The sequence below is a fragment of the Dermochelys coriacea genome, chromosome 7, assembly GCF_009764565.3.
Source record: "Dermochelys coriacea isolate rDerCor1 chromosome 7, rDerCor1.pri.v4, whole genome shotgun sequence".
NCBI lineage: Eukaryota > Metazoa > Chordata > Testudines > Dermochelyidae > Dermochelys > Dermochelys coriacea.
The window spans coordinates 94,681,542-94,693,478 of NC_050074.1; the positions used below are offsets into that span (position 1 = coordinate 94,681,542).

Sequence of the window (11,937 nt, forward strand, 5' to 3'; positions counted from 1 at the left end):
AAGACACAGAATAATAGCGTGCATCCTAATAAAAGGAGCTCACAATACTCCTTATTAGCTTAATATACTTAATATATTAGCTGCTTATACTGCAATTAAAAGGGCAGTTATAAAATTTCATTAAAATTGTACTACAGTAAAACCTCAGAGTTACGAACACCTCAGGAATGGAGGTTTTTTGTAACACTGAAATGTTCGTAACTCTGAACAAAATGCTATGTTTGTTCTTTCAAATGTTTACAACTAAACGTTGACTTAATACAGCTTGGAAACTTTACTATGCAGAAGGAAAATGCTGCACTTAACCATCTTCATTTAAATGAAACATGCACAGAAACAGTTTCCTTACCTTGTCAAATCTTTTTTTTAAAACTTCCCCCACCCTTTTTTTCAGTGGTTTACGTTTAACACAGTACCGTATTCGCTTTTGGGGTTTTGTTTTATTTTTTGTCTCTGCTGCTGCCTGATTCTGTACTTCCGGTTCCAAATGCAATGTGTGGTTAACCGGTCAGTTTGTAGCTCTGGTGTTCATAACTCTGAGGTTCTGCTACACTGCGTAGGACAGGGGTGGCCAACCTGAGCCTGAGAAGGAACCAGAATTTACCAATGTACATTGCCAAAGAGCCACAGTAATACGTGAGCAGCCCCCCATCAGGTCTTTCCCCCCTCCCCACTCCCAGTGCCGACTGCCTACTGGCAGCCCCACCAATCAGCGCCTCCTGCTCCCTCCCCGCACCTCCCCATCAGCTGTTTCATGGTGTGCAGGAGGCTTGGGGGTGGAGAGGGGGTGGAGTGAGGGCACGGCAGGCTTAGGGGAGGGGGCGGGAAGGGGGGAGTGGGGGCAGGGCCTGTGGCAGAGCCAGGGGTTGGGGAGTGAGCTCCCCCAGCACATTGGAAAGTTGGCGCCTGTAGCTCCTGCCCCGGAGTTGGTGCCTATACAAGGAGCCGCATATTAACTTCTGAAGAGATGTATGTGGCTCCGGAGCCACAGGCTGACAACCCATGGTGTAGGGTGACCACACATCCTGTTTTGGCCAGGACCCTCCCTTTTTTAAGCCCTTTTCCAGCCATCCCGACTGTTTTGGCAAAAACAAATGAGACAAATGCCCCACTTTAGTAAAAAAAAAAAAAAGTGGGGTGTGGAGGGACATGAGCGGGGAGCAGCGATGCCAGCCCTGTGTGGGGGGAGGCTGGGCTCCAGCGGGGGGCAAGCAGGACTTGGGCGAGCAGCAATGCCAGCTCCAGCCCTTGGGAAATATGGTCACCCTATCTAGTATGTGCATCACTGCTTGCCCAAGCCATGCCTGTCCCCTGCATGGGGGTGGGGGCTCGGGTCAACGGCTCAGGCCAGCCCTGTGTGGTGTCCCATTTTCTCTTTGGGAAATGTGGTCACCCTAGTACTGTGTCATCCTACAAAAGCATCTGCCAGCTTTTAAATATTTTAATCTGAAACTCATTATTTTAATCTGAAACTGTCTATGCTGCTCTTATTCTTTGGTTGGAGACAGATTTGTGAAATATTTTATCTTTAACCCACCCACGAAGTTACATTCATTTACATAGCTTAATGAAGGCTGCATTATTCATCAAACATCTCTTATAACATTTTTCATATGACATTATTAAACAAGCTAGGCAAGCCAGTATAGTAATGAACCTTCTCTAAACTTTCTGCCAGTTATGTTCCCTTACTCCTAATCTATCACTCTAATGGTTGCAACTAATAAACTTTAAGAATCTTTGCCACTAATCTGTATATGTTTTGCAGTGCATTCTGGATGTATAGCTTGACATAGAGAATTTACAATAGAGACCACCTGGCAAACAAACCTCTTAATACTAACAAATGCTATCCAAAGCTACCCACCCCCTCTTTATTCGGGGGCAGGGGGAGATAAGGAAAGACCCTTAAAGAGCTTTCTATCCTAAAGTGTTTTGCAGCCAGGAATAACTGTAACCACTTCTGAGGTGGAACACAATCTTTTAAACAGTGCACACCACAATACACCAAAACCAATATTTGTGATCATCTTTTCATATCTGAAACACTGCCAGAATATGCATGGATTAAAGTGGAGTTTGAACCTCTTTGACACTTAATTCTTTTTTGTGCTTTCAAACTTTTTCCCTAACTTGCATTTAGGGGCTGCACACAAGCTAAACATAACACTATATTAGCCTCATCTGACAATGCTAATTCATATCAGGGGTGTATTAAGGCAAAAATTTTCAAATCTGGTTCTCTGCAGTTAGGCTCCTAAAGCTATATTTAGGAAGTAAAAATGGCCTGATTTTATAGAGGTATTGAGCACCGTAGTTCCCACTGAAATCAATAGTAACTGCAAAGTCTTAGCACTTCTGAAAATTGCGCATTATTTAGAAGCTGAAATACAGATTTAGGGGGCTAATTTAGGCATCGAGGTTTGCAAATGTTTACCTAAATCCACTGTGATGGAATCCTCAAATGATATCTCTCCTGAGGAATGTTGCCCATGAGTAAAATAGTCAAAAAGTACATAAATCCCATTTTCACAAGTGACTTAGGTACTTGAGTACATTTTTTCTCTAAATTGCTAAGTATTTTTTTCAGTACTTCTCCAAAAACACTCCAAGTCATCAAAGGGAATAACGGAAGAAAACGTGATGCAGATAGAAACTAACATGCAAAGCAGAACAACCTTCTATCAAAATGTGATCTCTCAAAGGCTAGAATGAAATTCCTAGAAAAGTCTAAACAAAGTACAGGATGTTGAATGTAAAAGAACGTTTTAAATGTTCTGGGCTGTTCAGTTTTTTGTATTTCTTTTAAACAAATTAGCAGGTAAAACTTCTTTCTACTGTTCAGCTGATAAAAATATTCTGACCCTTGTATAATTTCACTAAGACACATGGCAATCAATAGCTTGAAATGTTCTTTCAATCAAACAAACAATAATCCTTTTTTCCCCCAGTTCAGTTTTCAGAATTCATTACATTAGGTTTGTGCAGTTGTTGCTTATTCACGGAGTCATTACTTTTAAATTCAGCATTATCCATCTATATAAGCAGTGTTGTTGTAGCCGTGTTGGTCCCACAATATTGGAGAGACAAGCAGGATGAGGTAATACATCTTTTATTGAACCAATTTCTGTTGATATTACTTCACCCACCTTGTCTCTCTAATTACCCATTTATGACCTTAGGTTAAAAAGGGTTCTGCATTTCAACCAGAAATCAGTTCAATATGTTCCTTAATGCCATATTTAATCAGGAATTAACCTTTGTATAACATAACACAGCAAATTTCAAAAATACGATGCATTTGACATGCTGTGAAACTGAGAAAGTTTTACTTCAAATAGGTTAAAGACAGGTGTTCCCAGTAGTCCACGTTACAGCTAGAAAAACAGCATGGGGCCACAAAAAAAGCAAGCACAGCCTTCCATTTAAAGATCAGAGTGCAGCCCATGTCTGATCATCTGCATTTTTAAAAGGTGTCCATGGGCCAAAATGTTCAAAAATGACTAATGAATGTAGGTGCCTAACTTGAGACACTTATAAAAATCAGACCCCTTTAAAAAGGCTGAGCACCTGCTCTCTGAATCAGGTCCCTTAAAATGGGTCTTAAATTAGGCATTCAGAAGCACTAACACTTTAGAAAATCTTGGATAAAAATTTCAAAAGTATCTTATGATTTTGAAAATGGGATTTAGATTTTTTCGGGGGGGGGGGGGGAAATTTACCCTTCGGCCCTACTGTTTAGTTACAATGCTAAAATTGTTGGGAGAAGATCCTCAGCTACTGTATATTGTCACAGTTTACCTCAGCTGAGAATCTGCCCCAAGATATCTTGACAGATCCTGACATAGTAAGACAGCAATGGCATTTTATCTCCAAACGCAAATTGCTGCAGTATGGCTCAAACCTGGCCAACAGTGAGACAGAAAAAATGTTACTATGCTGCAACTACAATCTTAGGTTTACAGTACGATATAGCCATTTATTCTCCAAACATAGCAACAATAAGCACTGAAGTTGTTATATATTAGAGCAGTCAGTATGGCTGACACTTTGTTAAAGATAGTGGTAGCAGGTACACTTATTGTTTAAACCCCATGTAAGAATATGACAACAGTTTAGATTTAAAAAAACCCACATTTCCAGAATATTTATTCTCTAAATATCCTTTTTCTATTTGCAGACTATTGTAAAGATTAGGAGGACTCTAATAGTGCTATTTAAAAGTATATGACTAGCCTTTACATTACATAAGGCTGCAGATGATGTGTAAAGTGTTTGCAATAAAAAGGCTGATTCTCTTTCATACTAAGGCCACTTTATACCACTCTGGCAGTGTGAAAGGGCCTAAAGTAAATATAAATTTTCAAGTGATCTAAATGACAATCAGACCCAGAGAGTTCACATAATAACAATGATCTTAATATTCAGCAAACTACCTCTGAAAAGTCTTGGCAAAGAGTGATTTTTATATAAAGCAGAGCCTTGTAATGAGACAATATAGGCAATATTTATATCTACAACTAAATCACTTTTAATCTTGATCTGGAATAATTCAAAAAGCTATTTATAACAGATGTTGATTGTGGTTAACATCTTGCCCTAGAAATTAGCATTTTGATTTTTAGCATTAGTAGATGACAAATGCTTTCATGCTGAATAGAAACATTCACAAGACTTTTAGTTGCCATTATTTGTTAAGTGGAACACTTGCAGGTGTTGGTTATTTAGAATTTTCTCCACAACCCCTAAAATCCTCCTCAAGATCAGGAATAAGATCACCTAAGAATTGTTCAATATAAGGAGTAACCCAACTGCCAATGAAGTTTGCTTTATGTGTCTGGTTCTAGCAGTGTATGTGACACTGGTGTGACAGTTCACCTTATCCGATATTTGTGCAGCCAGCCTCTCCAGCTCAGGGTTTTTTGGTCACATTTCTGCCCTGCCTCTGTTCCAAATCTTAATTTTTAAAATTAGCCAAGGTTGAGGGATAGTCAGACCAAGCGCATTGCATCTCTCCTGCTCCCCAACTCTACTAGTACACTTGGGCCTGAATCACTGCTAACTGCTTTTGTATTTTGCCTTTTATTTGTTCTATGAAATTCCAGAATTGTTAATGGCAAACCCCATCCTTCCTCTAAGGGCACTTCATTACAGCATTTACAGTTGTAATCTAAACCATTAAAAATACATACAGAAAAACAGCTACCAGGTAGCTAGCTTCTTTGCAATAAGCATTGAGAAAGGAGACTTTCAACAGGGAAGAGAGATTTAGACAGATATATTATTGTCCATGACAATGGTCAGGGGGCTGTTGGTGCAGGGTAAGAATACCATGGGAGAAGAGAAGCTAAAGAGGTTTTATTCTAGACTTTTGTTCTTGTCTCTGCTTACACAGTTAGGAGTTTATTCTAGCAGGCTGAGAGTGGGTGTAGTTTAGGCAACATGGTTTATTTAGCCTTAGTTTATCATAAATCAAAAGTTAGATTTATAGGCTATTATACATTGGACAGCATAGGGAAATGGCCTGCATTATTTCCTTTCAGTCAGCTATATAGAGGGTGGGTTTTCTAAGCGGATGACAGAAGTCACCAAGAGTTTGAATTTGAGAGGTTATAGAATTAGTCAACCTGTTTAGGAGAGTCTTAGTTGCATTTATTAAGTTGGCTTGGTTAAGCCTCAGTATCTTTAACAAGTGAACTGTTTTGACTCCAGTTGGAATCTTCTCATTAGAGTTGCGAGTGCAGAAAAAAGGAGACTAAAATGCAAGAGAACCCCTCCAATTTATAAGTTTAAGAAAAAAAAAAGAGAAACCTAAACAAGAATTCAAATTCTTGTTTATGACACCTTGAGCAGCTAAGTTAGTATGGGGGGGAGGAACCACCACCACCACGCTAGAGATATTTGGAGCAAAGCATCTTCAAAAAATAAACTTTTATTTTAAATCATAATAATCCATAAATTTTAAACACAAAATCTAGTATCAAAAAGTAATCTGAAGACATTCTCCTTGCTTAAATATAAGCCACGTGTGTATTTTGGTCACAGGATGTGCAGTTGGTCCCATGGTTTCATATGCTTGTTAAAAGTTTAAGTGTCTCTGAATGCATACACTGTCAAATTCCTTCAAAATGCTAAAAAAATTGACAAGCTTTCAACAAGATTCTTAAATAAGAGGGAAACATTTTGTTTCCCTAGAAATAAGTTATCCAATTATGGACCCCACTGACCCATAATTGTAGTGCTTGAACATATCAACCAAACTTAGAATATTTAGTAGATTTTTAAAATATTAAAAAAAAAAGACATAAATTATACATGTACAAGTTAAATATTTAATATTGGGTTTAGATTTCTATAAAAAGCTATGTACTTTAAATCTATAGAATTTCATCCAGAAGTAACCTTTGACCTCAGATTTGACCATTGAAACCTATGAATTTGGTAGGCAGGTTGTCCACTGGATAGACTATGGGGCCAGTTTTCATTGTAGGGGGTCCATTTAACAGCTGCCAGTCACAACTCCGAGCCAACTCCACAGTAAATATTTTGAGAAGGATTTTTGCGAACTCTTTGCCCACACAGCTTCTCAAGCCTCCTCCAAAAGGGATGAAACTGAACCTGGAGGAATCTTCCGGAGAGGGAGACATGAAGCGATCAGGGTCAAATTCATCCTTGTTGGTGAAGAGCTCTGCAACATCATGTGTATCACAGATACTGTAGATAATGTTCCAGCCTTTAGGAATCTGGTAACCCTGTTTAAAAAAAAAAAGTTAGGAAATTGCAATATGTGAAGACTTCAGCTCAGAGGCAGATGGATGCCAAGATTTTAGAGAAAAATAAAAATCCCCCTATAAATTGTCAGTTTGACTTACTTTCAAATAATTACTATGGAGAAAAAAAAATATTACAGCCTTCAAAAGGGATTTAATAGAAGCAGAGTCCAAGTAGCCCAGCTTACATTTAATTCAAAAGTCTTGAGTGCAACTCGAAATCCTCCAGGAACTGGTGGACTCAGCCTGAGGGTCTCTTTGATGACACAGCCTGTGTACTTCAGCTGCTCCAAGACTTCTATATCCAGCTGTTTGTCTTGGTTCATGCTGCACAATAAACCCTAGGAAAAGAACATGGTTAACAAAACTATGTACATAAAAGTCAGGCTACAGTTTGTGGTAGCTGGACACTGCATTGCCATCAGTAATGGGGTATAAACTAGTCATCAAGCTCCCAGTTAGTACAAGAGAAAGGGCTCCACAAACAAACTTGAATCATTGCAAATCTCATTTTTTCAAATGGAATATTTGAGCTCTCCCTAGTTAAGTTGTTTTAAGGAGCATTAACTTTGCTTAATTAAAAGATTTATTCTGTAGTCTCAGGCTGTAGTCTGTTAGAGTTAATTGTTCCTCCTTCAGTGTAACAGTAAGCTGAATACAGAGGAATTTTAACTTCTACAGAGGAGACACCCACCTTCATTTGTAGCTCCTTTCTCACTTTTTGCAGAACAGCCCGGTGAAGCCCTAAGAAGGTGATTAGAGATGTGGCAGCACTGGCCGTGGTTTCATGCCCTCCAAACAGAAGTTCTGTTGCCGATTCTTTTAGCTCCTGAGACAAAGTGCAGGATGTTTGGGTTATTTTTTTTTTAAAGAAAATAATAAAAAAATCACAGACACGCACGCTATTGTTTTAAGTACTTGAGACCACACTGCAGCGCCAAACTCATCGCCTTCTCCCCTTCACAAATGCCCTTCTAAAACTGCATCTCCAGTAAAGCAGAGAGGAAATTCCCTATTTAAACGTCCCCAGTGATTAGTGATATTCCTAGGCTCCACATCGACAGGCTGCGTTTGAATATAAAGCCACAGAAAAGGGGGGGGGGAGAGAGAGAGAGAAGAGAAGAGATGAGCAGAGACTCCTTGTCCGGGAAGGGATTTTGGAGAACGGATGGCTTACAGAAAGGAAAGGAGGACTTGTGGCACCTTAGAGGCTAACAAATTTATTTGAGCATAAGCTTTCTTGAGCTTGCCCTGGCTTGGCACACGTGGTGTTGTGCCGTTCAAACGGCCAGAGGGAGTTTCGATCGCTGTGCGAGCGGGATGTGCCCTGGGAGCCCAGGATCCGAGGCGGTTGGGGACTGGAGCATCTCCCTCAACTCGGGGGAAGGCGGGGAGAAAATGGGGACCCCAGTCATGGGTCGCCATCGTCAGAAATCCTGGCCCTGAAGCTGTTCCCCTTGCTGAGACGAGGACTTGCCACCCTGATCTTCCTTCCCCCGGAGACCGCACTGCCGGGGGTGTACACTTAGGGCCCGATCCTGCTCCCATTACGTCAACAAAAGGGATGACACGGAGTTTAAAGGAAGCAAAAATCTGGCCCTTGGCTGGGGCTATGCAGCGGTCCCCGAGGGCGGGCGTCTCACCTGCATGTTCAGCGGCTCCCCGTTCTCCTGCGTGTGCTCCATCAGCAGCTGCAGCGCGTCCTTACAGCCGCCCGCGGGCTGCTTACGGGCCATCTTCGCCCGGATGTTCTCCTCGATCTTGGCGTGGATGAAGTTCCGCGCCCGCAGGCCCTGGGGGCAGAGAAGGAAAGCCGAAGGGCTGCGGGTCATCCTGCTGCCAGGCCGTTCCCACACGCCCCTCACCCACGCAGTGCCAAACCCTGGGCGCACGCTCCCAACCCTGCCCCCCCCATTCTAGCTGCCATCGCCGGGCACCCCGAGCCAGAGCTGCCCCGTGCGGCACTCCCCACCCCAGGGCTAGCCCCGATCGCGGGCAGCAGCTTTACCCGGTAGAGCCCGCTGAAGGGCACATCGATGGGCAGGGAGAAGAGGTTGCGGATCATCTCCTCGAAGGCCTCCACCAGCTGCTGCTCGCTGTCCTGGTCGGCGTGACGCGGCTCGAAGCCCAGCAGGATCCTCATGGCGATGCGGAACATGAGGCGCTTCACTTCGGGGTAAACCAGAAGGCAGGAGCCGCCGCTGCGCAGCCAGCGCGCCAGGCAGGCGCTCACCTCCTCCTGGAGGCCGGGGACGTAGTGCTGCAGGGCCTCCCGGGAGAAAGCCTTCATGATCACCTGGGGGAGAAGGGGAAGGCTCAGGCCACCGCGGCCCCGCCCCAGGGGGAGAGCGCGCCGGGGCCGGGGCCGGAGCCCAGCCCGGCGGGCCAGGGGAGCGCACACCCGCCTCAGCCGCACCAAGGAGGGCGCCACTCCCGGAGCTTTGAGGGCGCACGGGAGGCGGCCCCGGCCAGATGCGAGCCGGGGAACTGCAGCCTGGCCCGGGGCTGGCTCGCGGTACCTTTTTGCGCTGCTTGTGCTGCCCGTCGTGCAGGTTGGAGAGGCAGCCCGACCCCAGGATGGTGCGCACCGAGGCCGGCCACTGCACCGACACCAGCCGATGCTCCCCGAGCAGGATGTGCCGCACGTTCTCGGCCCCCATCACCCGCACGGTGGGGCGCCCGAACAGGTGGGTCTTGTAGATAAATCCGTATTTCCGACGCTTCATCTGGAGAAACTTCCGCCGCTGGAGGGAGAGAAGGGCCATGACAGCGGGGCTCCCGGCCAGCCGCCCGCCCGCCCGCCTCCCTGCTAGCGCTGCCCTGCCCCGCCCCGGCTACCTGGAGCTCAGCGCAGAAGGAGGAGCCGGGTCCTCGAGTCGCCCCTGGCTATCCCCCGAGGGGCTGCCCCTTCCCGAAGCCGGGCAAGGGCAGGGAGAGCTCGTGGGCCTTACCTGCAGCACTAGTTGCAGCGTCTCCCCGAAGAAGGGGAGCCCCATGGTGCCCGGGGGTAGCGGCAGGCTGCAGCCGGGCTCCCGGCCGCTCACGCAGTACAGAGCCCACAGCTTCACCGCGGCCAGGAAGAGCAGCAGGGGCAGCAGGAAGGTGCACAGCGTGCTGGCCAGCAAGGTGGAGAAGCCCATGGCTCGCGAGCGGCGCCTGAAGCCCCTACCTGCCTCCGCAGAGCACAGCTGCGTACAGGCCGAGCCCCGCCGTGGGCCCCTTTTTATAGCCCTCCCCAGGTTGCTGCCCACTCTACCTTGGTCAGATAAATTAGTTCACCCAAAGTTCATCTTTAATTACGGATTGTGGCCTGGCTCCTCCCCCCCCGAAATCTTTTAACTGTTTGTTTTGCGCAGTGGCTTCTGCAGGTCTCCCTCCTCCAGGAGCTACAGACAAGCCACAGAGCTGACTTTGAAAAGGTGCTAATTTCACCCGGACAATAGGGCTCGCGGGAGGGGGGCCTCGGAGCTCAGCTCCTTGAGGGCGCTACTCTGTAGCTCATTGAATAATCATTAAAGGATGGGATGGGGGCCGAATTGCAAACAGCTGCCAGTTCGACTCAGGCTCAAGGAAAGACCCGCTAATTAACGGCAGCCCCTTTTACCTTTATTTATCACTGATTAAACGGAGTAAGAATGTATTGACGCAGATTATAGAAATGCCTCACTTTGCCCTTATGCCCAGTTACACGGGAAAGCACCTACCGTGTTTATGTTTCGCCTCTAGGCATGGGTTGGTCACAACCATACACACCACCGATCTTTTTTTTAAATCTCTCCTACTGCACTTTGCAGATCAGCGGTGGGTTGTTTTTTTTAAAGACCTGAGCCCCAGGCTAAATGCCAAAGAGCCGAGCAGTTGCACACTGTGCGCAGTTCATTGGACTTCGCCTGGTTCCGGGTTGGGGCTCTTGCTCGTTAGCATAGCGGGCTGCTGCCCACGGAGCAAGTGGCGCAGACCCTGGACAGCACTACCGGGGCGGGCTGAGCCGGGCGCTGAGCGCTTTGAACATCTCCTCCAGGGTATACCTGGGTCGGATTGAGTTCCCAGGACTCCGGCTGCACAGCGCTGAGTCGGTCGGATCCCAGCTTTGGGGTTACGGGATAAAAGCCTAATTATGTCAGTGGACCACGAACAGCCGCCGCTTCACCTGGCCCTCTCAAATCCGCGTGTGGCCTGAAGTTCACCTCAAAGGCCCCGCTTGTATTTATGGTCAGGGTCCTGAGAGGAATCCGCATCAGGCAGGAGTAAATTCTGAAACTTGTGATGCAGCGCTAATGGCAGGTTCAAACGCAGGTCAGCGAGGGAAGGCACGGTTATATCGAAAAGTAAACACCCTGCCTATTGCCACCCACAGACTTTTATAGGCGCTTAAATCATAGATCACAGCACCCGCAGACCGGCACCTAGGCGTGAGGTTTCTGGGGCGGCTCATCCTGGGCCCTGGGGCCGAGCTAGTCCTTACCGCGGGGGGTGATCCATGTGTGGATCTTTTTCCACCTGGGGTGACGGGTTTGCCTGTTTAACAAGCGGAGCAGTAGCCAGCATCTGTCTGAACATAGGTGGGAGGCAGATAACCGGCAGGCCGGCATAGCGTTATGGGGAGAAGGCAGAGGAGTTCGGCACACTCCCCAGCAGCGGTTTAATTTAGAGGGGGGCTAAATCTCCCGGCACAGAGGCTGGGAGAGAGCTACTCGTGCCGGGAAAGCAGGACTTCGCCCTGGCTGTGTGCTCCCAAAAACCGTGCAGGGAATTGCCCAGGGTCTGACGTTCACCAATAGAGCATCCAGGAGGCAGGAGTGCTTCACAAATGCTGGGGAATGTTCTGATGCGGAGCCACTTTTTATCACCGCTCTGCAATTCGGAAGGGCAGAGCCGACTGCTTGCTGGAAAAGGAGGTTCACGGGCGGCGGCTGCCACAGACCCTTTGCTCCTCCCACTCACGGCGGTAGATTTATAAGAGGTCGCTGGAAAGGTAAATATGATCAGGGCTGGAGTGACTCTCCGGTTCGTTTGGAGATCCTGGCGTTATACCTTGGCGAAACCTTACAAAAATATTTTGGAGCAAAGCTGAATTTCCCTTCTGTGCAGCCAGAGACGTAGGACGCAGGTACTTTCTGGTTGTTAGCCAAAAGAGCAGCCAGCTGCTAAAAGTTTCCCAAAACAC

General features: G+C 46.4%; 1 protein-coding gene across 1 annotated transcript; it reads right to left on the reverse strand.

The window, feature by feature from the left end:
• Positions 1-5,916: 5,916 nt before the first annotated feature.
• On the reverse strand, positions 5,917-10,260 carry LOC119858165 (cytochrome P450 26A1). Its single transcript, XM_038408110.2, has 7 exons — positions 9,722-10,260; positions 9,290-9,514; positions 8,779-9,066; positions 8,414-8,563; positions 7,465-7,599; positions 6,959-7,111; positions 5,917-6,752 (listed from the first exon to the last, which is right to left on the reverse strand). Exons 1-7 carry the CDS (start codon positions 9,908-9,910, stop codon positions 6,411-6,413), a joined length of 1,482 nt encoding a protein of 493 aa, XP_038264038.1. The 5' UTR covers positions 9,911-10,260; the 3' UTR covers positions 5,917-6,410.
• Between the last annotated feature and the right edge of the window lie 1,677 nt (positions 10,261-11,937).